This window comes from Micrasema longulum, unplaced genomic scaffold (genome assembly GCF_059751315.1).
Source record: "Micrasema longulum isolate JH-2025_06_02 unplaced genomic scaffold, ASM5975131v1 h1tg000331l, whole genome shotgun sequence".
Taxonomy (NCBI): Eukaryota; Metazoa; Arthropoda; class Insecta; order Trichoptera; family Brachycentridae; genus Micrasema; species Micrasema longulum.
This window is the reverse complement of record NW_028277535.1, coordinates 2,331,703-2,355,235: the sequence shown is the minus strand read 5'-3', so window position 1 is coordinate 2,355,235 and position 23,533 is coordinate 2,331,703. Positions and strand designations below refer to the sequence as shown.

At 33.8% G+C, this 23,533-nt stretch overlaps 1 protein-coding gene across 1 annotated transcript in view; it reads left to right on the top strand.

The window, feature by feature from the left end:
• Camta (Calmodulin-binding transcription activator) overlaps positions 1-23,533 on the top strand; it is a 272,872-nt gene that overhangs the window by 138,166 nt on the left and 111,173 nt on the right. The window contains exons 5-18 of the mRNA XM_088225127.1: positions 1,261-1,307; positions 1,683-2,987; positions 3,619-3,898; positions 5,833-6,056; positions 6,773-7,075; positions 8,572-8,921; positions 10,438-10,722; positions 12,899-13,017; positions 14,076-14,180; positions 17,677-17,744; positions 20,054-20,208; positions 20,709-20,893; positions 22,477-22,622; positions 23,076-23,311. Of these exons, the coding sequence (XP_088081253.1) occupies positions 1,261-1,307; positions 1,683-2,987; positions 3,619-3,898; positions 5,833-6,056; positions 6,773-7,075; positions 8,572-8,921; positions 10,438-10,722; positions 12,899-13,017; positions 14,076-14,180; positions 17,677-17,744; positions 20,054-20,208; positions 20,709-20,893; positions 22,477-22,622; positions 23,076-23,311 (3,808 nt within the window). The remainder of the gene's footprint in view (positions 1-1,260; positions 1,308-1,682; positions 2,988-3,618; positions 3,899-5,832; positions 6,057-6,772; positions 7,076-8,571; positions 8,922-10,437; positions 10,723-12,898; positions 13,018-14,075; positions 14,181-17,676; positions 17,745-20,053; positions 20,209-20,708; positions 20,894-22,476; positions 22,623-23,075; positions 23,312-23,533) is intronic.

Here is a 23,533-nt window from a genome sequence, read left to right as displayed (position 1 = left end):
TATTGGCGCACAAAAATATATTTTAGAAATTGCTGGCAATAGATTTCTGGTGCCTTCAAAAGTTCAGCTTCCTGAAATAATTGGTTGAAATAGGGTAGTAATCGGCAAACAAAATTGGTACCCTGTTTTTTTACTTGCTTCAATTGTCTACATATAAAGAAAGAATTTTCTGTACGAGAATGTAAAGTTTTTAATGATTTTTTATTTAAAACACGTTAAATAGGGAAATATCACAAACCACGAATACCGATAAAAATATATAGGAAATGGATTGGGAAAAATAATTGGATTTTAGAAATCAATATGAATATTGTGGAGAAATGTTTTCGTACATAACTTTAAAAAAGAAATTATAAAAAAATATGTCCCTAGTAAAATGCGACGCGACATTGATAATTATTGTGACGCGACGTGAAGATTCGTGACGATGTTTTATAAAAAATTAAACGGTTTCAAAAAAGTTTAAAAGAAACATGAATCGTGACGTATTAGAGGCGTGGCCAATGCAATGACTATTTTCACTGGAATTCAAATTTTAAAATATTTTTTATGCTTCTAATAAGTACTTAGTAAAAAAAAAAATTACTCAATAGTATTTCATAGACCCTTATCACTTTAAAATTGTAAAAAAAGTGATATATCCCTATTGCATGTTTCCTTAAAAAAATTGTATAAATATTTACCTTGTCGCTAAAAAAGATTTTGCTGTATAGATCATTGAAGCTACTTCTGTTAGATTCGTATTGTAATCGGGGTCATGGAGGCTTATTCTGTCACAATTTCGTTTCGTAAGTTCGTTCGTTCGTAATATATTCATCCCACTCTGACGCAATCGAAACGAATTAGTTTCAGAATAAGGCCACTGGTTTCGTTCGTTTTACGTTTTGTATGAAAACAATTACAGGATTTTCGATTAGAAATATGTAGGCACTTATCCATCAGTTTCGAGTTTATAGCATGATATTGGGGTATAACCTCACGAGTTGCGTGTTATTAAAGTGACGCTATGAGCATATGAAACACATTATTATTTAAATAATTTATTGGATGCTTATATTTATTATAAAACACTCCTTAGGCTCCATAACTGTTTTATCTTGATAGTATATGTAGCTACAATAACTTCAAATTAATAAATAAAAAAAACACAAATTAGCGATAAAAAAAATCAAGAGCCATTGTAATGTATAATTGAGAACGTTATACTGCAGTACCGAAAAAAATGTTTTCTGTATTTGATAAATGTTTGTTTGTTTCCAGTTTTCAGCGAGGATGAACCAGATGTCCACAATGAATTGGAAATATCGGTAGGCAATGTTTTTTTTTATAATAACATAATCTGTTTTGCCATTTTTAATAATTAAATTTCATTGAAAACACAACAGCATACCTACTAATATCTATTTATTGTGTGTCAAGTGTAGGTACAAATGTAATTATCTTATTGAAGAATGAAATACTTTATGAAAAAAAAAGCCAGTTAAATTAACTAGTTCTAAAACCGTTTGGATGCTTTTTCGAAGGAAGAAAAACGCAGACAAAAAGCAATACACGAGATATAGGCGCATCAGCAAAGGCTGCCTGCGTATAACAAATAATATTAATAATAAAAATAAAGTAAGCAAACGTCGCGGTCGTACACTACTCTTTGTTTTTTTACCCAAAATTTTTGGTGGTTTCAGACGGCGGAGACGGTCGAATCAATAGTGGGCCAGTTGATGGATAAACAACGTATGGCTCGTCAGGCTGCCTTGGTAAAGCAAGTTGAGTGTGGCTGTCCAGAGGGGGGTAAACCTTGTTCTCATCCTGTCAGACGTTTAGGAGCGCGAGCTCCGTCGCATCCTCCATTCCAGCCCGTATCCACTTCTCAGAGCATCCTCCTCACCACCAACAACCACCCGCCTAGAGTCTACTCGAGAGACTCGAGACTTTCTCTTCACCACTCTCACTCCTCAATCGTCACCCACAGCTCCAATGGAAACAATCATTCGAATCCGACAACTACTTCTCCTCCGTTGGTTCTGAGTTTATCGCAAATCCAAGGTGGAGGTGGTCTTCTGATTCTCAATAGCTCCTCGGGAAATACCAGCACCAATTCCGTTGTTCATCAGTCCCTAGTTTCCCCCCTCTCTGTAACATCTTTTGTGTGTAACACAAGTGATAATGCGCGAAACAATCACTCTCGATCTAAAGAAACCACGCAGTACAAGACGGGTACTCTGGTGTTAAAGCAAGAAGTCATGGAAACTAACTCTCCGTCCTCTTGTAGACACAACTCTGATTGCGGATACAGCATCAGCAGCAACACCAGGACCGTCACCAACATGAAAATGATAAACAGGGTATCTAGATCTGAAGACGTTAACGATAATGTTTCCACCGTTCTTTTCGAAACGCTAACGAATGGAAGAAGGGAGAGAAATTCCGATACAATTAATCAGAATAGAATCAACACCGTCAATAGCGCTCCATCTACGCCATCCAAGTATACAGATAGTGCAGAAGAATCTATGGAAAAGAAGTCCAATAGTAATATGTATAGTGATACTCTCGTACTCTTCGGAACTGAGTCCGGTGGATCTCTCATTAGCCAGAGCGATGGTTCGTCTATAGTGAACGGTGCATTTTTCAACGAAACATTAGATCTCTCTCACGAGGATATTCAGAAGACTCTTTCCGCCAATATGCCACTGTGTTCATCAGACTTAGATCGGCTGGCAGCCGGTGATTCCATTATAGATTCTAATAGTGTAGTTATAAAAGCGGACACTGGGCAGGTTCCCTGCGAAGAAATGTCTCCGAACGATGTGATAGTCTCCGAAATCAACCCGATGGACTTTATTGAAAACTGTGATGTAGTGGTGTCGCCGACACATGTAGTTGATGACGACGTGTTTGTTAATCTTGATGCTTTTGACATGCTGGGAGACTTTCCCGAACTGGAGGCACTGGATCCTAATACTGTCTCCAATCATAGCTTATTACAAGTAAGTATAAAATGTTATGATGTTGATACAACCAAACTTTTATTGTTTAAAAAAATATGTATCATCAATTTAATGTATTCATTTTCTAATATGATTTTACGAACTGTTGAATTTCATATTTTTCGAAAATGAAAAAGAAAATTAAAAACAATTCGATTTATAATAATTATGAATATTATTTGTGAGCTGAAACCAGACAGATGAAGCTTTTAAATTTTGTTTGACGGTAAAAATAATAATAATTGCAGAATAAATAAGGCGTGAAACGTGTTTGCTTGGTTAAATAAATATTTTTTTATGTAATTATGTGTCCGCCTCGTGGTCTAATGGTCAGCGCTTTCGCCTACCATGCTAGAGGTCTTGAGTTCTATTCCTAATATGGTTGACATGAAATATTTATTTGAAACGATGCTTTTACATCAGAATATTTCAAATTCCCTGGACTGGCTCCTGAAGCGTAAGACTTATCATCTTACCTTCATGTTACAAAAATGATCAAGATACACTGCAGTCGGTGTGTTCATGGAGTGCCCTATGCACCATTAGGTGCGGAAAGGGAATTTTATTTATTAAATTAAAAACATAATGTAAGCCATCTAAAACTATTATTTATTGTGATAAATATTTTCAGATCGAGGATAAGTCTTCCATAGTTCACTATGACCATCTTTCCCATAAAAACGACTCCAGTAGCCCACAGTCAGAGGATCGACCATCTCCTGGAACCAGTTCGTCCAATGCTGCCAGCATCAGTGACTTCTCACCTGACTGGGCATACCCTGAAGGAGGTGTAAAGGTCCTTGTCACGGGACCTTGGAATTCTGCTTCGTCATCATATACCGTTTTGTTTGATACCTTTCCTGTGCCAACTACCCTTGTCCAGAGTGGAGTCCTGAGATGCTATTGTCCTGGTAAGTTTTATAATATATATTATGTTTATTGATATGAACATTTTTTACTTATTTTCAAAACGATGTAATTTATCCAACATTATTTTTTTGGTATGTGTATTTTTGTACATACACAAATCTGGATTTCTCCCGAGGGGGAGTATGTATATATTTTTTATCAATATTCCTACAGAGATGAGGTAGAATTTTTTCAAATTCAGGATTATATGATACCAATGTCGATATTCGCTAATAAGCGGAATGGGGAATGTTGTTAAAAACGTAAAGTGGCCACTCAATCCAGCCAATGACAGGTCATAAGCCCTGTAAACGCTCGAATATCGATAATCCTGAATTTGAAAAAATTCTACCTCATCTCTGTAGGAATATTGATAAAAAAGATGTAATTTATTATTTTGCTATGTCCAATGGCTACTGATTTATTCAAAAACTTAATTTGCGTACGTATTATGTTCTTAAAAAGTAAATAATATTATATTAAAGTTGTTTGTAATTATAAATCGCTGAAGAAGATATAGTTATAATGACTATTCAAATAATGTTACTTATATTAGGTTCAACTTTTAGAAAAGTTGAACCTCGTAAAGGAATAAATTTTAAAAACACTTTTACGGCTAAGCTGAGATCTGGTGAAAAAAAAGTAAAAGTACACCACCCAAAAGACGTTTTACCGAGGATCTTCCTACTGGTTTTGTTTAACATATTTTTTGACAAATTGAGTTATTTTTTAAAATACCAATTTCATAAACCGAGATTTTAATTGAATTTCACCTTACGTATCGTTTTCATTGTCCCTTCCACATTATTTTGCAATTTGTATGGAAAATTAAAAATCCAGACTACAAAATAGTAGATAATTTTAATGTCTTAATTAATTCAGATATTTAATTGGTAACGGAAAAATATCTAAGGCAAGATTCTAAAAAATGTAATTCGCGTCGATTAATACATTTTGTTTCAATACAAATACATACGGGCCCGTGTTACAATAGAGAATTAACATTTATCATTAATTTGATCTACAAGTAAAATTAAATTTTCTGTATGAAAAAAAATTTTTTTTTTCTTACACATGTTCAATTACAGAATACCGAAGAAAATACTTTTAATTTTTATATAAATAAACACATTTTTGTACATAAATACCGATTTTACTTTATTGACAGACAAATATAATTTTGTCAACTTCCGGTTGTAGTTGCATCTTTAATTTTATCTACAAAGTAAAATTAAGTTTTTTGTATGAAAAACAGATTATGCATCCTTTTTTTTCTTCTAAACGTGTTAAATTATAGGTTTCCAACAAAGGTAATTTCAATGTTATGCAAATATACTTATTTTCGTAGACAAATATCGGTTTTTCTTTATGGACAGTCGAAGATAACTCTTTCCTTTACTTTCCATTGTAATCGAGGCCCTGGTATTTTTCAAAACGGAAATATCACGTACTGCGAATACCGATAAGAACATATTAAACGGATTTAGAAAAATATCAATAAAATCCAAATGGATATTGTTTAAAAATGCTTTTATATATAATTTCAAAAGAGAAAACAAAAATAAAAATATGTCACTCGAAAAACGCGACATGATTGGTATTAATAGTTGTGACGTCAAGATTCGTGATGTTTCAAAAAAATTCGAATGGTTTGGAACAAAGTTGAAAATGAACATGAATCGTGACATATTAGGGGCGTGGCCAATGCAATGACCGTTTTTGCGGGAATTCAAAACTACAAATTTAAAATTATTTTTTATTCTACTAATAGATAGCAAAAAAAATTTTTTTTTTGACTGGACAGTATAAAAAACCCTTTATACTTTTAAAATGTTTAAACAAGTTATATTTCACTATTAAAAAAAATTATCTGTAACTGCTAAACCGATGAATAAAAAAATATATTTCGTCAAAATTATCCAAATGTATTTTTCAGCGCACGAAGCCGGTTTAGCGACATTACAAGTGGCTTGCGATGGTCTCGTGATTTCCAACAGTGTGATATTTGAATACAAGTCTCCCCCCGGAGAAAAGGGTGAACGAGGGACATGTGGAGTAAGGCCTCCCCCTGAAGGTCTATTGAGATTCACGTTACTCCACAGACTACAAGACATGGACTCCAAACTGCAGATAAAACAAGAACCCGATGGACACGACGCTGTAAGATAATTTTGGTTATCTCTTTTTCTTAATTTTAATGAACCCCAAACAAAACTAATTAATGCTTGATCCACCAATTTTCAGAAAACCCTTAAAAATGAACATTATTTTTTGTACAGTCAGATAAATCTTAAAATTAAATTTTTTTAGGCATACGTTGTTTCTAATGATTTTTTTTTCATAATTAACTAATACCGGAAGATTTTTATAAAAATAAGAATTATTTTGTAAAAGAGTGATGGTTAAATGATTTTTGTGTTTGCTTGTTTGTAAACACTATTAAATTATTATTAAACTTCAAAGATAACCCTTTCGGACGTCCTACATTTAAATATGTGAAAAAACAACCATTTTAAACGTCACATTCCAAGTATATTTGAAAAGTAATTCAGGGAATATTTTTAAGTTGGCAACGTTAAACTGGTCTCCGTCATCTTGTCAAATATTCAAAAATATAAAGACATTTAAATAATGTCCTAAAAGAATATCGTCAACAATAATTAATACTTTTCTTGGTTTGCATTGATTTAACTGGGATATTTTAAACTAGCCTACCTACCTACGCAATAAAAAACAGTTTAAGTTCTGGAATCACTTATTCATAAAACAAGTGAACATCAGAATAATCGTATTTAATAAAGGAAAAAAAACGTATTTTTTGTCTTCTCATCTGCCGTTCATTTGTTGAAAATAGTTAATTTTTTTATTGGTTATAGGTTGAAGACAGCGCTCTTTTCACACAGCCAAATTTCGAAGATCGTCTCGTGACCTTCTGCCGCGCCATGATTACTCGTCAGTGGAGGAATGAAGATTTTTCGAGTGCCCTGGTCTCCAGTTCGTCGGGCCTCGGCAGGTCGGAAGCCGTCCATCGCGGCATGACGCTCCTACATCTTGCTGCTTCCCTGGGATACTCGAGGCTGGTGTGTGCCATGTTACACTGGAGGGCAGAAAACTCTTCTATGTTTCTGGAGACTGAAGTGGACGCCCTGAGTCAAGATGATGATGGATATACGCCATTGGTGAGGCAATGTTTTTTACAAATCAACCAGACATTTAAGGCACGGGTCTTTAGAAACAGCTCATGATGAACTAAAACTCAGTTTGTTTATAATAGCAGTTTGGCGTCTTATTTATTAATTTCTTATTCTGTCTCTTAGACATACATCAAACATCTGTCTTTCCATATATCGTTGCGTGCATTTTAGTTTCTGGCTACTTTTCTGTGTCACAGACATGGTTTCTGGTCCATACATCGTCACCGGCAGTATACACGATTCATAGACTTGTCTTTTTAAGCAAACTGGGACTTGTTTATTTTATAAAATATACTTTAGCTTGCCAAAAGCAGCCCAACTTAGCCCTTTTTGTTTTGGCAACTCCGCTGTCGGGTTATCTTTACCAAGTTTGACTTTGTTTCCTATATGTATTTATGCATCAACCACTTCGGTTTTATTATTTTTAAGAAAATATATTTCCTTGTTGGACTCGTAATCTTTGTTTTATAAATATTCATTTCCAAACCGATCCTTTTTTAAGGCTCATACTGTTTTATCACAAATCTTATAATCTTTGTATTTGCCGTGCTTTACCTTTATTTGCTAAACCATGTCTTTTAACTATGCTTTCCTTTTACTGTGTCCTACTATATCTTTTAACTGTGGTATACATTTTTGACAAATTGCCTATGGCTGTTTATAAAAAATAAATAAATCATTTTATAAAATAAAAATTTCAATTCTCTTTAAACTCACTAAAGTAAAGTGTAACCCTGTCATTAATATTTATTTAATGTAAAGCTAATGTTTGAGCTCCCAGTGACAAACTATTTATATAACAGTTAAACGGAACAAAAGCTACTGTACTTAACGTTTGTGTAGAATAATATATGTACGTTTCTTTGGTCGGCCTCCTGGTGTAGTGATTAGTGCCTTTTTCTACCATGCAAGAGGTCTCGGGTTCAATTCCTGACATGGTTGATGTGAAATATTTATTTAAAAGTGTGTTTCTACACTAGAATATTTCATAGTCCCTGGACTGGCACCTGAAGCATGAGACTGATCATCTTACCTTCATGTAACAAAAATTATCAAGTTACGCTGCAATGTACCAATGCAGTGCCCTATGCACCATTAGGTTCAGAAAGGGAATGATGATGATATTTATTTTTCTTCTTTTATAAAATACTTTGTTTTAAATCATTTATTATTTTATGTTTAGGTTTTTGAATAAGAATCTTGACTGATGTTTTATTTATTTAAAAAAAAAAAGAGAAATTCTTAAGTTCTTATTTTTTACTCAAATATTTAAACTTTCAGACCGTTTCCTAAAAGTCGTAAATAACTCGTGCCGAAAAAACCGAAATCGAGTTGTAGGAGAGTGGTATTTAAACCTTCGACTTTTGGCCCATGATTCTACAATGCTACCACGAAACCACAACCTGATTTGAAACTGTAAGGCATTTAATGAATGTTCAATGTATGAGGTTTAGTTAATTCTTAAACAAAAATATTTTTAGATGTGGGCGTGTACGAGGGGCCATAATGAGACAGCTCTCGTCTTGTATCGCTGGAACCACACGGCCCTGAATGTCAGAAACAGAGCAGCGCAGACCGCCCTGGACTGCGCTTCCATCCAGAACCACACCGACCTGGTGCAGGAAATCAGGAGACTAGAGACCAAGAGGGAGATCACCGAGTGCGGAAGTGCTCCCACATATCCTGGCCAGCCTGGAGTCAGGGCAGACAGTGGGGCTTCCACCTTCTCGTCTGGAGTATCGCCGGCCACTTCGATATCTTCTCTCTCTTCGGTCGCATCATCCAGCCGGATTCACGACGGAGTGTTCTTAAGACCCGGGGCAGTAACAAGGTGAGATTGTTTGCAGTTCCCGTGCTGCGCCTATTTGTGTTAGTGCTTGATTTATATATTGTTTACTTTTTAGCATGAACACTTTAGCATGAACACAAAAAACACAAAAAAAACAAATATAATATCTTGTAGAGCAGAAATTTTTTTGAATGACATAAATCCTTTACCATTGGTGCCCATTTTAAAAATTGAAAAAAAAAAACCCCGAAACCTTTGTTAACACCATATTACTGTTGTCACATAATTTTAGGGTTTTTCGGTGGGTATGAGTTTTTTTTTTTATATTCGTAGTCTATTAGTTGGGGTGTTCCCCTACCATGGTTCAGGTTCCGAGTTCGATTCCTGCGAAGGTCGACATGGAATATTGATAAAAATTGTGGTTCTACACTACAATAGTTTCTGGACTGGCACCTGAAGCGTAAGGCTAATCACTTAACTTTCATGCAACAGTCATACAACAATGTACGCTGCATTAAGTGTTCCAATAAAGTATTCTATGCACCAACCGGTGTGGATATGATGATGATGATTTTTTTTATACACACCTGAGTTATTCAGAGTACCGGTAATATAATTGTTAGTGACCGAGCATTTTCAAATAAAATATACTAGTGTGCTTACTGACACAAAAAACATTGGTATGTTTACTTGATTCATGGACAGGCACTGAAACATGAATATTGGGTTACTAAACATTAGAACACACAGTATCTAGATTTTATTAAAACAAATGTACTTATTTCATTTACCTTTTCCAATAAAAAAAATGTCTAGATATGTCACAGAGATCTATTATCTGTACTCTATACTTTTAAAGATGGGAGTCAGTGTTAAATAAGCTTCTGACATCTCTGCGACCTGTGTAGATCTTTTGTGACAGGTTTCTGTAAGTTCATTCTCACGCTCAAAGCCTAGGTCTTAAGAGAGCCAGACTACTAAGTAGAGGGCGAGGACTCTCATATCTATTCTTCTTGTGGTGCCTTGTCAGGTCCCCCTGATGTTGGCGATCACTACAGCGAAAGCATCTCGGTCCTGCGTTACTCCGAGGCCAGGACAACTGCTTGTTGGATGTACTCGCCATATTGATTCCTGGGAAAAGATGACCAGAGTGGTTTGCCGCTGCCTTCTCTCGTGGATTTTTCTGTCAGGGTTACCTTACCCTAGCTGGTTGGTTCTGATTTGTAGGCGCCAGAAGCTCGCCTTTCATCCTCTTGTTATCTGCTGTGATCACACCGTTGTGAATGTGATCCCATTTCCCAGGGTTCGCGACGTGGACGCTAACGAGTTGGACTAGTCAGTAGTGTTGCCGGTGGAATGCAACTGGGCATTTGCAGCATTTAATAGAATCAAACCCTCCAGTAAGATGTGATTCACTGTGACCCTTTTGACGGTTCGAACCCCTCATATCTATTAATCAATCTAAATCTTATTCTCCTAGCGTAGGTCCTTTAAGCATTGGACTGGAGCACTCTCACATCTTCAGGTTTGTGATATAAGTATTATTTTTCATTTTCAGAAGTGAAGCTCAAAAATTCAAAGGTGTCCAAGGAAACATGTCTGACAAAAATGAAAATGGAAAATTTGCAAGTGAAAAGGACATCAGCATTCCTATGGACACGGCCGGCAGTCCGAGCTCCAGCAAGAGCTTCAGGAATGACTCTTCCCATTCTCAGAAACTTATCAAGAGATCTTCTGTAGACAGTGGAATAAATATGACATCAGTTCAATCTACCGACAGTCTAACGTCATTAAGACCTAGAAATGGGAGAAATGTGGGCAAGGAAAATCCAAAGCTTTCCAGGTATAAAAGTTGAATGTAATTTGTATTCAAAGATTCAACCGCATTTAAAAGTTGTGAATAATAAACAAAGAAATGTTTAATTACTACATTGAGTGGTGTATACTTTTGGTATTCCTTTTTTCAATTATGGAGTAATTCAACAGCCTCATATTTCGGAGTAATTACTACAACTAGGTAACTTTAAAATAAGGATTTTTTAGTTTTCACTAAAACACATCTTTGTATCTTTCTCCGTGAATGCTACAAATCGATAATTTGTGATGCATTTACATAAAATTAATATGATTTGAATGCACCACTTGTTTATTTGTAGCATTCATGAAAGAGGATACAAAATTGTGTTTTTAGTGGTTAAATAAAAATGCTGATTTCGAAGTTACCTATTTGTACCTCACAATATATTACTCAGAAGAAAAATTGGAATATCTCAAATGATAATTAGAAAGTATCTTAAGACTTTAGAGTACTGTCATAAATGATAATATCGATTGTTGCATAATCTGTTTGATTTCTAAAATAAATTGTAATTATTTATTTACTTATTCTGTTACAATTTTTTAAATTAAAATTAATGTTCCCTCACTGAGGTGGGGTGTCCCTTGCCGATGGAAAAGTTTGACATTCAATTAAAATACATACATTCTGCTACTTCATGACAAAAGTATGTGCAATTAAATGTCATTATTTTATAAACTATTTCTTAAAGTTTGTTTGCAAAGTAATAAGAGTTTTTCTTCTTTTATTATGATATTGTATCAAATACCAATATCAGTAGCTAATAAGGTACTATGTTTTATTTTACAATAATGTATATTTTCAATATAGTTGGATTTAACGTAACTTTGTTAAAAACATAATTTTAATTTGAATGTACAATTCCTGAACTAAATCACATACTATTAACATAATTGATTTTTAAATTACTCAGTTCACTTAGAGAATTTATTTTTATTTTCCCTATTGATTTTGTGTTGATCGAATAGGACAAATAAAAAATACTAGATAAAATATCGTGGGGTAATTACTACATCTTTTCACACTAGAATATTTCATAGTCCCTGGATTGGTATCTGAAGCGTAAGACTGATCATGTAACAAAAAAAAAAGATCAAGATACGCTGCAATTGTTGTACCAATGCAATGTCTTATGCACCATTAGAAGCATAAACGAAATGATGATAAATTACTTCATCTAGGTAACTTCAAAATCACCATTTGTGATATACCCACTAAAAAGATTTTTTTTTATCTTCCTTCATAAATGATACAAATAAGCAAGCAATATAAACTTAAAACCCCGCAATCAGCTACCCAAGACATATGTTTGGAGCATATTGATGTATGGTTGTGACACATGGTGCCTTACCGAAAAGTATGAAAAAAGACTAGAGGCCTTTGAGATGTGGTGCTACAGAAAAATATTAGGTATTTCATGGAGAGACCACATCACCAATGACGTGGTTCTCAGCAAAATCGTCGAAGGGAGGCACCTAATCAAAACTATCTCAGGGAGGCGAGCTCAATGGATCGGCCACATTATACGCCATGAGGGTCTCCTGCATGACATAAAAGAGGGAATGGCTGAGGGGACAAATCACAGAGGGCGCCCCCGACGGGAGTATTTGGAGCAAGTGTTCGGGGATTTTAACTGCGCCTCATATACCAAGTTGAAAAGGGCTGCAGAGAATAGAGACCAACGAAGGACGAGATGGAGGACTTTGCTGCAAACCAATCCCCAAGATTGAAACTGCGAAGAAAGAAGCAAGCAAATAATGATGATTTGAATGCATAACTTGTCTCATTCATGAAGGAGGATAAAAAGAAACTGTTTTTAGTGGGCAACTCACAAAGGTTGATTTTGAAGTTACCTAGTTGTAGTAAGTACCCCGCGATATGTAAACATGTTGACAATATTTGCATAGGCAAAAAAACTTTTAGTATTGTTACAAATCATGTATTATGGCTTTTGTGTAATTTGAAATATGTGTTTTGAATAGATTTGTTGTTCACCGTAAGTACATAAATCTCATTGTTTGTACTAGTTCAAAAGTGAATTCAACAATGTATTTGCATTTTGATTAACCAGCACATGCAGTGTGGATGCGTGAGGGTATATTTATTGGTGATATATATATTTTGCATTATATATATAAATGTTTCGATGATTTCTCATCAGGTTCGACAGGAGTATGTCTTTACCACTGTCATCATTTAACGCTGGAGATTTTCCATATCCGAGTACTATAGACAGCGGAACAAGACAAATGATTTCCCGAAGAATGGATTACGCTCTATGTAAGTTGGAAAACTAGCACTTAGTTCGCAGTAATTATAACGATTTAATCTTGAACCAAAATTTTATTTCTTCATCAAAATATGTAACATAGCTGGAGCATTAACTTTTGCATCATGTGAAAAATAAAAATTGACTGCATTACAGTTTTTCATCAATTATTTTATAGTTTAGGCATTATGTTTTAAGGACCGAGTGGTCATACGCTCATCAGTTGACTTAAACAAACAGTTTTTGCTAAATTCTTCATTCTTATTGTATTAATGCTTTAAAATATTTTGCCTTCTTTTGCGTAGAATTTTTAAAACGGGATTGAGGATACCAATTATCTGATAATACCCATTTTTCTTTTTTTTATGATTTTATTATTGGCATGTCATGATACATATACAAAGGCAATTTAATAGGTAATTTTTATACGAGTAGGCAATTGAATTAAAAATTATTCAAAGAAAACGAAAAGGTGATATCCTTACAGCTGGATTGTAGGGTCTTTTTTCTTGTGTTTTAAAAACTTTTATCATTTTATTCATCAATAATGTTCAAATAAGACTCATGAATTTTCGAGCCTTTAGTAACTGACAATGTAAATATATATATAATGCACAATTTTATTGATTCACTATAAAGTTGCTATCGCAAGTTACATTTGAAAGAATTCAAATGAGTGTGACCTGTAAGAGATAGTTTATTTTTAGATATTTCAGTTACTAAAATATTTATATTTCATTTGATTGATATCATTTTGACTGATTTTTTAAAATAACAAAAGATGACTAACCATTACAGAATATTTACTTGTTAATTTGATCTATGCATCCATCTGTATTGAAAATTGTTTCAAAAGTTGCCAACAACTCTTTGACATGTAAACATTGCTGTATATGCAAAATTTAGAAACCTTGAAAGCTTAAAGGCCATTTTTACTGTTAATTACTGAGTAGGTGCTCCAGAAAAATCTTTCTTTATATGTTTTATTTTATATTTTTGTTCTGAATTTTGTTTTGTTTCTATTATTATGTGTTGCGTTGGGTTTTTGACGATTGGTGGCAATCTATAGGCGAAGTTGCTGGAGGTCCCAGGTCCAACAGTCCGTTGATCGACGTTGAGGCCATGTCCGATGAAGAGACAGATCAAAACGAAAAACAGGCAGCGACCGCAGTAGGTCAGTCAAAGGGGACATTAGTGGGAAAACATTTGCAATATTCATGAACTCGTTTAATCACTATCAAATTCGTACGAATAATAAGCCAGATAAAATATTTAAATGTTAACACTTTGTCTTTTATGATTGAAGGCAGGCTTAATTTTTGGATACTTAAAAAATAATATATCGGCATGTTTTCTGTTGATGAGTACCTACATATATTGGAATAGTTTCATGAATGTTGTTTTTGTTTCACACACATTTTGGAATTATGTCTCTTAAGATGAAATTTGCTTTAAGATCAGTGATACAGCGAAACTTCTCGTTTTCAATTGATTAGTATTCTCGAGTCCTGCTTTAATAACAGGATAATCTTGTGTTTTTTTCAAAATTTTCAATCACTGAATCTTAAGTGAAATGGTTCTAAAAGTTTAAACATCACCTATGCATTGATATCTAAATGTTTGTATCTTTCCTTCAATGTGTAACTACTCATCTTTAACTTCTTCAAATTGATAGCAATAAGAAATGTGTTTTGAATGAGAACTTCCATAACATTTTATTTGGCTTCGAGTGTTGCAATTTTGTAGAGATGCAACAGAAAGTGAGAGAGAGAGAGATATAGTAAATATTAGTTGTAAAACGTTTAAAATATAGAGGAATCTCAACATTTTTATAGTATTTTCATGTGTATTCCTGGACTTTAAATACATTTTTTGTGACACTCGGGTTTTAGTTTGTCAATTATTGATTTTTCACAGAAGTTCGCTTTCGCGTCAGCTAGATAACAAGTAGACCAGATATTGGAACAAAAATGAATCTTTGTTGCATCTCTATTTGGTACCCTTCCTCACCCCATCCTCTTATATTTGAATCATTATAATTTGTTTAGAATGTTTACATTATATGTTTTTATTCTACGTCAAAACTGCTATTCATCAGAAATGTTTTTAAATCCCAATAAAAAATATCAGAGATTAAAACAATAATTTAGTTCATTCATTTATAGTTTTTTTTTTTTAATGGTGTAGCTCTTTCTATTATTTCTGCAATTTCATCATCATCATTTCCTTTCCGCACCTAATAGTGCATAAAGCATTGCATTTTTACACCAATTGCAGCGTATCTTGATCATTTTTGTTACATGAAGGTAAGATGATCAGTCTTACGCTTCAGGTACAGTACAGGTACTATGAAATATTCTAGTGTGAAATCACCCTTTTCAATATATAATTCATATCAACCATGTCGGAATCGAACCCGAGACCTCTTGCACGGCAGGCTAAAGATCTGACCATTACACCACGAGGCCGACGGTCTGCAATTTTGTTGGGATTAATTATTTAATTTTTCTTTTTCTATAAATATTTTTCTGTTTGACTTGCAAAATTTACATAAGAAACGAATTAATTATGCCAAAGCAATCATTATATTTCACTATGTAGCTGTTAGCAGTCGTCTATGATCCAATAGTCATCTTTCTGTCTTGGAATTTAAAATTGACGTGAAGTTAAAACATGCGACTCACTATACGTCATGAATCATTCAAAGTTGTGTTGACACAAATTTGTTATTTTTCAAAAGTTAACTGTCTGTTTTCATTTATTTCGTTTTACGTTTTAAGAATATTCTGATAATTTTTGTTTAATTTAATCAATTTTTACATTGGTAATAAGTAAAAAATATAAAAGAAGGTTAAATTTCTTATATTTAAAATAAAAATGTATTTTTTATTTTTATTTCAGTTTATAAATAAGTTACATAAATGTTTCCTTTTGAAATACAATAAGGTATTGTGCTAATAAAAATGCCGAAATTTGAAGCATTATCATTTTCAACAATATTTTGAGTTTGTCCAAATTTTTGTAGACAAGGACTGGATTCAACTCCCTGGGGAGCTGTTTATATTAACATATTACAACAGAGATGAAGAACATTTCAGAGAAGGTAATATAGAAGTCTAGGCATCTACAGGGCTTATGACCTGTCAATGGCTGGTTTAAGTGGCCACTTTACACACTGTGTAACATTCACCATTCTGCCTATATTTGAACATCTATATTCCTTCAATTCTTTCATCTGTTGATGTTTGTGAAGTTAAAGAGCTGAAACCTTTATTTATGCGGCTGAGATTCATCTAATTGAATTATTTCACCTACATACTAGGCAACGCCTGAAAATGTTATTTAATTTATAAAGTGGCCACTATTTATAAAGTGGCCACTTAAACCAGCCATTGACAGGTCATAAGCCCTGTAGATGCCTAGACTTCTATATTACCTTCTCTTAAATGTTCTTCATCTCTGTTGTAATATGTCATCATCATTTTGATTTATTTTGTAACAATGAAAGTATGTGGTGATTATTTTTTCTAATTTTAAATACCTTCTCATTCAATGCATATTTCTTATAACATATTCAGTCTTCCTAGTGTTTTTTTTGTGTCCCTTTATATATTATGGTCGGTGTTAGCTTCTAATAGGTGATGGATCAATGTTGCTTTAGTTGTTTTTGGTTTCATTTTTATTTTATTCCATTTTATGTTGGTTTTTGTTTTGTTTTTTAATGTTATCTTTGTATGTACTATTCACGGTAATATTAAATATTTGAAGCCATTCTCTAAACAAGATTGAATTTATCAAAACGTTTGTTGAACTATTTGAAAACAATTATATAAATATGATTATATTAAGAGAAAGGCGACAATTATTTCAGCATGAGTTCAATGGCTTACTGTAGAGGCTTCCTAGCGGCTTTGATTATGAATTGCATTTTAATCATGAATGATTTATGCTTTTGCGAAAAATTCGATACATTAAAAAAGGTAAGTTAAATGTGGGCGGTAAAATAAAGAAAAAAAAGAACATTATAATGCTTGCTTGATCTCAATGTTTAATGATGTAATGAATTTGTTAACCTTTTCTCATTCCAGGAATCTGTGATAAAATAAAAACAATCCTGTGATGTTAACTCAATTGTAGTATATTGTTTTAAGGGTGCTTATAATAATATTCTTAGTATATATGTATTTGGCTACATGTCTGTAAATATAATCATCAATTATCATTTTAAAATAATTTATTGCATTGAAATCAACCATAACACTTTTCAAGTATTTACTGACTACAAATTCAATCAATTTAATAATGTCACCTCAAATGAAAATATCATAATTTAAACGATGAATTTGGATAACACTCCTGTACCCATTGAATCCATACTATGCAAACAACAAAATAGCAAATTAACAAAAATCTTTCAATAAATTACACTTAACAATATCTCATTTTCTGAATGATTTTATATCCTTCCCTTGTAATTTAGATTTTTCGATTTTACGTATAATATTTTATCTCCAGTTTGATTATCTAATTTGTAAATTATATTTTATCATGTAAGTTGGTTGGTGTTGCTATCAATGTTTGGTGTTTAGATGCAAGTATAGTTGTCGGTGGACGTTGTTGTCTGCTTAGGGTTGAACGATTTTCTTACAGTACTGGGTTGACTGTTTCAGGGGAGCAGGATGTGCGAGTGTTCACTCTAGCAGAGCAGATTATAGCCGCTATGCCGGACAGAATTAAGGTAAGTTTGTTGGGTTTAGTATAGAATTATGTAGATCGAAAAATTAACACGGTTTTATGATTGTCCACTGTAAGTAAACTATGTTTACAGAGCTGAACCTACCGTAGGTTCCAGAACCTGGCACTTGCTTGCAAAGGAAGGGAGAATAATGTTCTCGGATTAATTAACAAACGTGTAGATTTCAGTTCCTTTTGAGTAAGTGAATGGGTCCTTGATCCTGTTAGATCCGGCGCTGTATGTGCAGAGTGTGGCGTAGTGTGAATAGGGGAAATCATGACCGCCGAGAAAATCAAAAATTAGGTTCAGTAAAAGTCTCATAGTTTTTCAAGTTATTCAACATTTTTTTAAATTTTAGAAAATAAAACCCTTCGTCGTAACTCTTTTTGGTAGAGAGACTGCAAATCAAGGAATTTTCTCAATCTGTTTTTTGGATAGGTTGTCTTGTATAGTTGTGCTATCGAATATAAGCTGTGATTTTTGTGTCACAGGAAAATTTTTTTTTAAAGAAAAGTTTTTTCTGAAACATTACCCCACTCTCACAGCTATGCTGCTGGAAAAGTATTCCATTTCATTGGGCCTGCCACCCTGATTCGCGTTCACTGAATTTAGTGAGCTGGTTGCGTGTAAGTAAAATGGCTTTTTCTATCGCCGTAGATGTAGCTGATCTAAGCAGAAGACTTCTTTCAACTGGTTCATCTGGAATTAATATTTCTTTTAGATACTCCTGAGCAGAGTTGCATGTAGATCTATTTAGATATCGTTAAACTGTAGTCCATAATGAGTAAACTTTACTCTGATAAATACTTTCACAATCCACGGCTTCCGTGGTCTAATGGTTAAGACACATACCTCACGCACGGAAAGTTCCATGTACAATTCGTGAGAACACAAAAAACCAATGTAATAATTAAATGCTTATTCTAGCATTGAGCGTCTCGTTACCCCCACAATTTAATCGGATCCATGCACGGTGATCACGTAATGGCGTCTTGCGCGGACCTTTAACTCCAATAATTTCTTTCAAAGCGGCGGATAGTCAGGCTCCATCTCCTATTCATGAAAATTCGCTAGGATGGTTCGAATCAACGAATAACCGGTATTTTCTTCGAGCATCCACTGTCAAGGTTTGTGGTTCAGATCCTATCCAACACAGTGCCTTTGTCATCAGGAAAAGTAAATTTTACTGTTTCCACAAGAGAGCCCCTTGCTAAATTTATTTGGGTTGCTATTCACTTGGAAATAATTTTGCTTAATATTCTTGTACATTATTTACCCACTGAATTAATCTTGATCAAACTGTTTCTCGAAGATAACCCCTGGCCAAATTTACAATTTAAGAAAACCTGTCCTTTAAAATAATGGCCACTGTAATAACATTTGAATTCCCAGAGGAATAACCCTGTAAGTTGTTCTAGAAACACTGTCAACTATTGTACACACTGTAAATTAATATTGTCAATTTTTTGATGTCCTGTTTCTCCAATAATTCTTATAATAAACTCAATTGTAACGAACCACTGACTTATAATTCTGTTCTTCCAACCGATTCACCCACAAACAAGGAACAATTCGGGTACCCGAGGACCCATGGCTTCCTAAAAGGAACCCCGAGCAATACAAGACCAAGTTCTACCGGAGTGAGTCGAGGGCAGATCTTAGTAGCGGAAGTAACACAATAGTGTACTGTGCTGTAATTTACCAATTTAATGTAAAAAACACAAAATACATTGTAAAATGAATTAACTTTAACGGTTACTAATATTGCATATTGTTTATTATGTCCCTACTCAACACGGGTTTTCTAGTCGAAGCAAGTTCACAGGCATCGGTCATTCTAAGTTGCCACTATAAGTTGTCTCCATCCTCAATAAATGTATGCATTGTTTGCAAGAGTCAAAATGAGTTGAAAATGACAGGAGGCATAATCCGCTAAAGTACTTATTCTTAGTACTTGAAGTTTTAAATAAATAAAAAATATATATATTTTGTGTGGTAAGAAATGTGTTTATGTTGTTTTTTCGCTTGGTACTCAATATATAAAATTATATGTGATAAGTTCATGGTTTCACAGCCTTTCAGATAGATACTTGTGATATTTTTCTGGGTTGAGATGGCATGTATTTATTCTTATTTTCGCCGATGTTTCAGACAGTGTTATAGTGTCCATCCAGGAGATGGATCAGCCGAGATGATGGATAATGTAACACTCCCTGAAACGTCGGCAAAAAGAAGACTAAATACCCCGTAAGACAACCAAGAAACACAACAAATATTAAATGTTGTTAAAGATATAAACTGATTGATTTCAGAACGAGAGCGAGGATATGATAGTGGATGGAAGTCCTGGAGTTTCTGACTCTGGAGCCCCTAGCGATTGTCTCATGGAGCCACTTCTTGATCTCCCTCCTCCAGTTAATTTTGAACCTGCGGAATTCAACTTTGAGTTTTCAGATCACAATTACAGGTACATTCGATTCATCTAAATATTAAAAATAATTCATGTTTGACTCGCTTCCACGGAAAACCTCCAAATAGTATAATTTATCATCATCATTCCCTTTCCGAACCTAATGGTGCTTAGGACACTGAGTTGAGTTACCATAAAAAACGTTCTATGGAGGAGTCTTCGATTATGTTTTTTAACATAATTCGCTTTATTGTTGCAAAAGTTAAATATAGGATTTTTTTAAATCTAATTTTTTGATTCCTAGAGGAATTGTATCTAACATGTCGGATCATCCATTTTGGATCTTGGAAGATTTTTAGTCCATTGCAATTTCGTTAATGTGTGAATACGTCCTCAAAGGATGTCACTGATCTTTTACAGCACTCTATTTTTTACCCGACAAAGTGCAAGTGAGATATCTCTCTCACGGTCTTTAAAAAAAAAAGTTCCACTAAAATATTAAAAAACATAAAAAATTATTTTCGAGATGTTAATTTTATTTTGCTATGTATTTCTAGGTACTATGATGTTGGAACACCCTGCTCCAGCCTTTCCCCCGCCTCCTCCTCCTGCCTCCCCTCTCCACGCTCCATCCCCCTGGCAGACTCCCCGTCCCCTCCCCCCACGACTGAGGACTTCTGTGAGTTCCTGCAAGCCTCTGCCAACCTGTGTGAGAGGGACTTCAATAATCTTACACTATCTGGTGAGTGTAAAATGAAAAAAAAATTACATGAATTTTCATGATTTAATCAAAATCTTTTAATTTTGGGGCTATTTTCTGTTAATTGTAAATAACCGTTTTTGAAAATGGGGAAATGGCCAGAACGAGTTCGAATCTCGGACCTCCTGATCTGGAGTCTGCTACACTACCACAGGACCACAACAAGTCACATTTAATCAGTAAATTTATTTTTAATTTTTCGTTTATGTTATAATATAGTTGTATGTATGTATACATGTCGGCCTCTAGGTGTAATGGTCAGCGCGTTAGCCTGCCATGCAAGAGGTCTCGGGTTCAATTCCCGACATTGTTGATATGAATTATTTATTTTTAAGGGTTTTTTTGAACTAGAATATTTCATAGTCCCTGGACTGGTACCTGAAGCGTAAGACTGATCATCTTACCTTCATGTAACAAAAATGATCAAGATACGCTGCGATTGGTGTACCAATGCAGTGCCCTATGCACACCATTATGTGCGGAAAGGGAATGATGATGATGATGATACATACACAAATAAATACTCAAGAATATTAGATATTTTTAAGATGGAGACATTTAATTTAATTATTTATTCAAGTAAATCTGATAAATGTTTCCATATTCTCTGCTCAGCAAATAATTTCTATGTCTGTTGAGATATTTATGTGTATGATTTATCTTAAAGTTCTTGATTTAATATTCCTACTGCAAGGTAAAATCATTCAATTAAATATATTATTGTCACCATATGTGTAATTTGGTCTGTTGTTCAGTATTAGCAATTGGTTCTCTGTGATTGAATATGAACGGACTGTTCAGTAATTAACGACAGCCAGCTAACACTTAATTACACTGCCCAGTTGGACAAATCTGCTCAACCTGAAACTCCCACTGGGCATTAGAATTTCAATGAAAATGTATAAACGCATAAACCTGGGATCTGTATTAAATGCTTACAATGCAATCATTATCAAGGATCTATTTGTAAAGAGCGCTTCGCCAATAAGGTTAAAAAAGAATTAAGTATTTTAGATATGCTTGTCTGGTAATATTTTAACCTTTCTTTGGAATAAATTAAATAATAACATTAAATAAAATTCTATAGTCCCTCAGTAAATAGGATTTTTAATCAAACCTTGTATAAATTTTCATGCATTTCAGGTTTATAATAATTATAAAATTTAAAGCTTTATCTGGTATGTTTACATTCTTTTGAAAATAATGTAATTCCTATTTTTTCTGTTGATAAATTACTCATTACATTATTGAAATAAAATGTAGGTAAAAAAAAAACGTGTCAGGTTAGTTTGTTTATTTTAACTCGAGATTTTATCATAGCGAAAAGGCACAATTTTTTTTGTTTTGCATTTAACAAATGTTTACATAAATTTAATGAACACATTCAAAATAAACAATTTAACAAAAATGTGAAATTTTACAAAAGCTACTAATAATTTAGAGTTAGGGATACGTGATACGTACATGTATTTGTATGGATAAAATAAAAGAAAATGAATATTTCAAACATCAAACTACATTGTTAATCATTATTGCTGTGTAAATTATTACTGAATTTTTTATAGATCGAGAACAGAGAGAACTATACGAAGCGGCTAAAATAATACAGAAAGCTTACCGATCCTACAAAGGAAGGCAGAAACTGGAAGAACAAGATAAAGAAAGGGCTGCGGCTATCTGTATACAGAACTATTACAGGAGATATAAACAGGTGACTATGTCTTCAATATTTCCTGTTGAGCATGTTCTATAAATAGTCTCACTTTAGTATGTCTCTCTTTAGTCTTCAATTATAATAATTGCTGAAATGTTGACACCTCTACTTGTGTAATCATAGTTTTGCTGTGTAGAAAAAAAATCAAAAATTATTTAAAAATATATCCAATATATTTAAATACTAAATAATGTAGGTATCTATTTTAAATATTTAAACAATAACTAGACTTAAGTTGCACGTATGTATGTAATTTCAATAGGAGCATGTAAATTCTGGATTATGGATGTTCAGTGCTACGGAAAATTGGATTACATACTGTAAAAATTAGAGCACTTAATTGTACTGATGTAATAACTTATATTTACAAATAAGTTATTCATTAAAAATACTTGGTACACTTCCACTTATTTGTTCGACGTTTAAATCATCATTTTTGTTTATTTTTAGTACGCATACTTCAAACAAATGACCCATGCAGCTATGGTAATTCAGCACGGCTACCGCTCATATTGTGCCCACAAGCGGTTCAAGAAGGCCACTTCGCAGGAAGGGAATGCGGGTCGCATCAACTCCCCCACCGTCTCCAATCCGACCCCCACTCCGACTAGCAATGCGGGCTCCAACATGACACAGAGTCAGGGGCAGGGTCAAGGAAAAGGAAAAGGAAGCCCCTCTAGTCTCAAGTAAGTTACGAAAATGTTCATACTTGCCGAAAAATCAGATAAGTTCATATTTTGCTCAAGACGCAAACTCTAATAAATTTCGTCGACGTTGGAAAGACAAGATTTACCAAGCGACATGTAGCCAATTTTACCAAAGAGCCAACTGTAGTTTTTTTCTTTTAATCAATAAAAAGTCTCATATTTTGAATTTTTATTTAAATGCTGTAGAAATTGGGCCGGTAT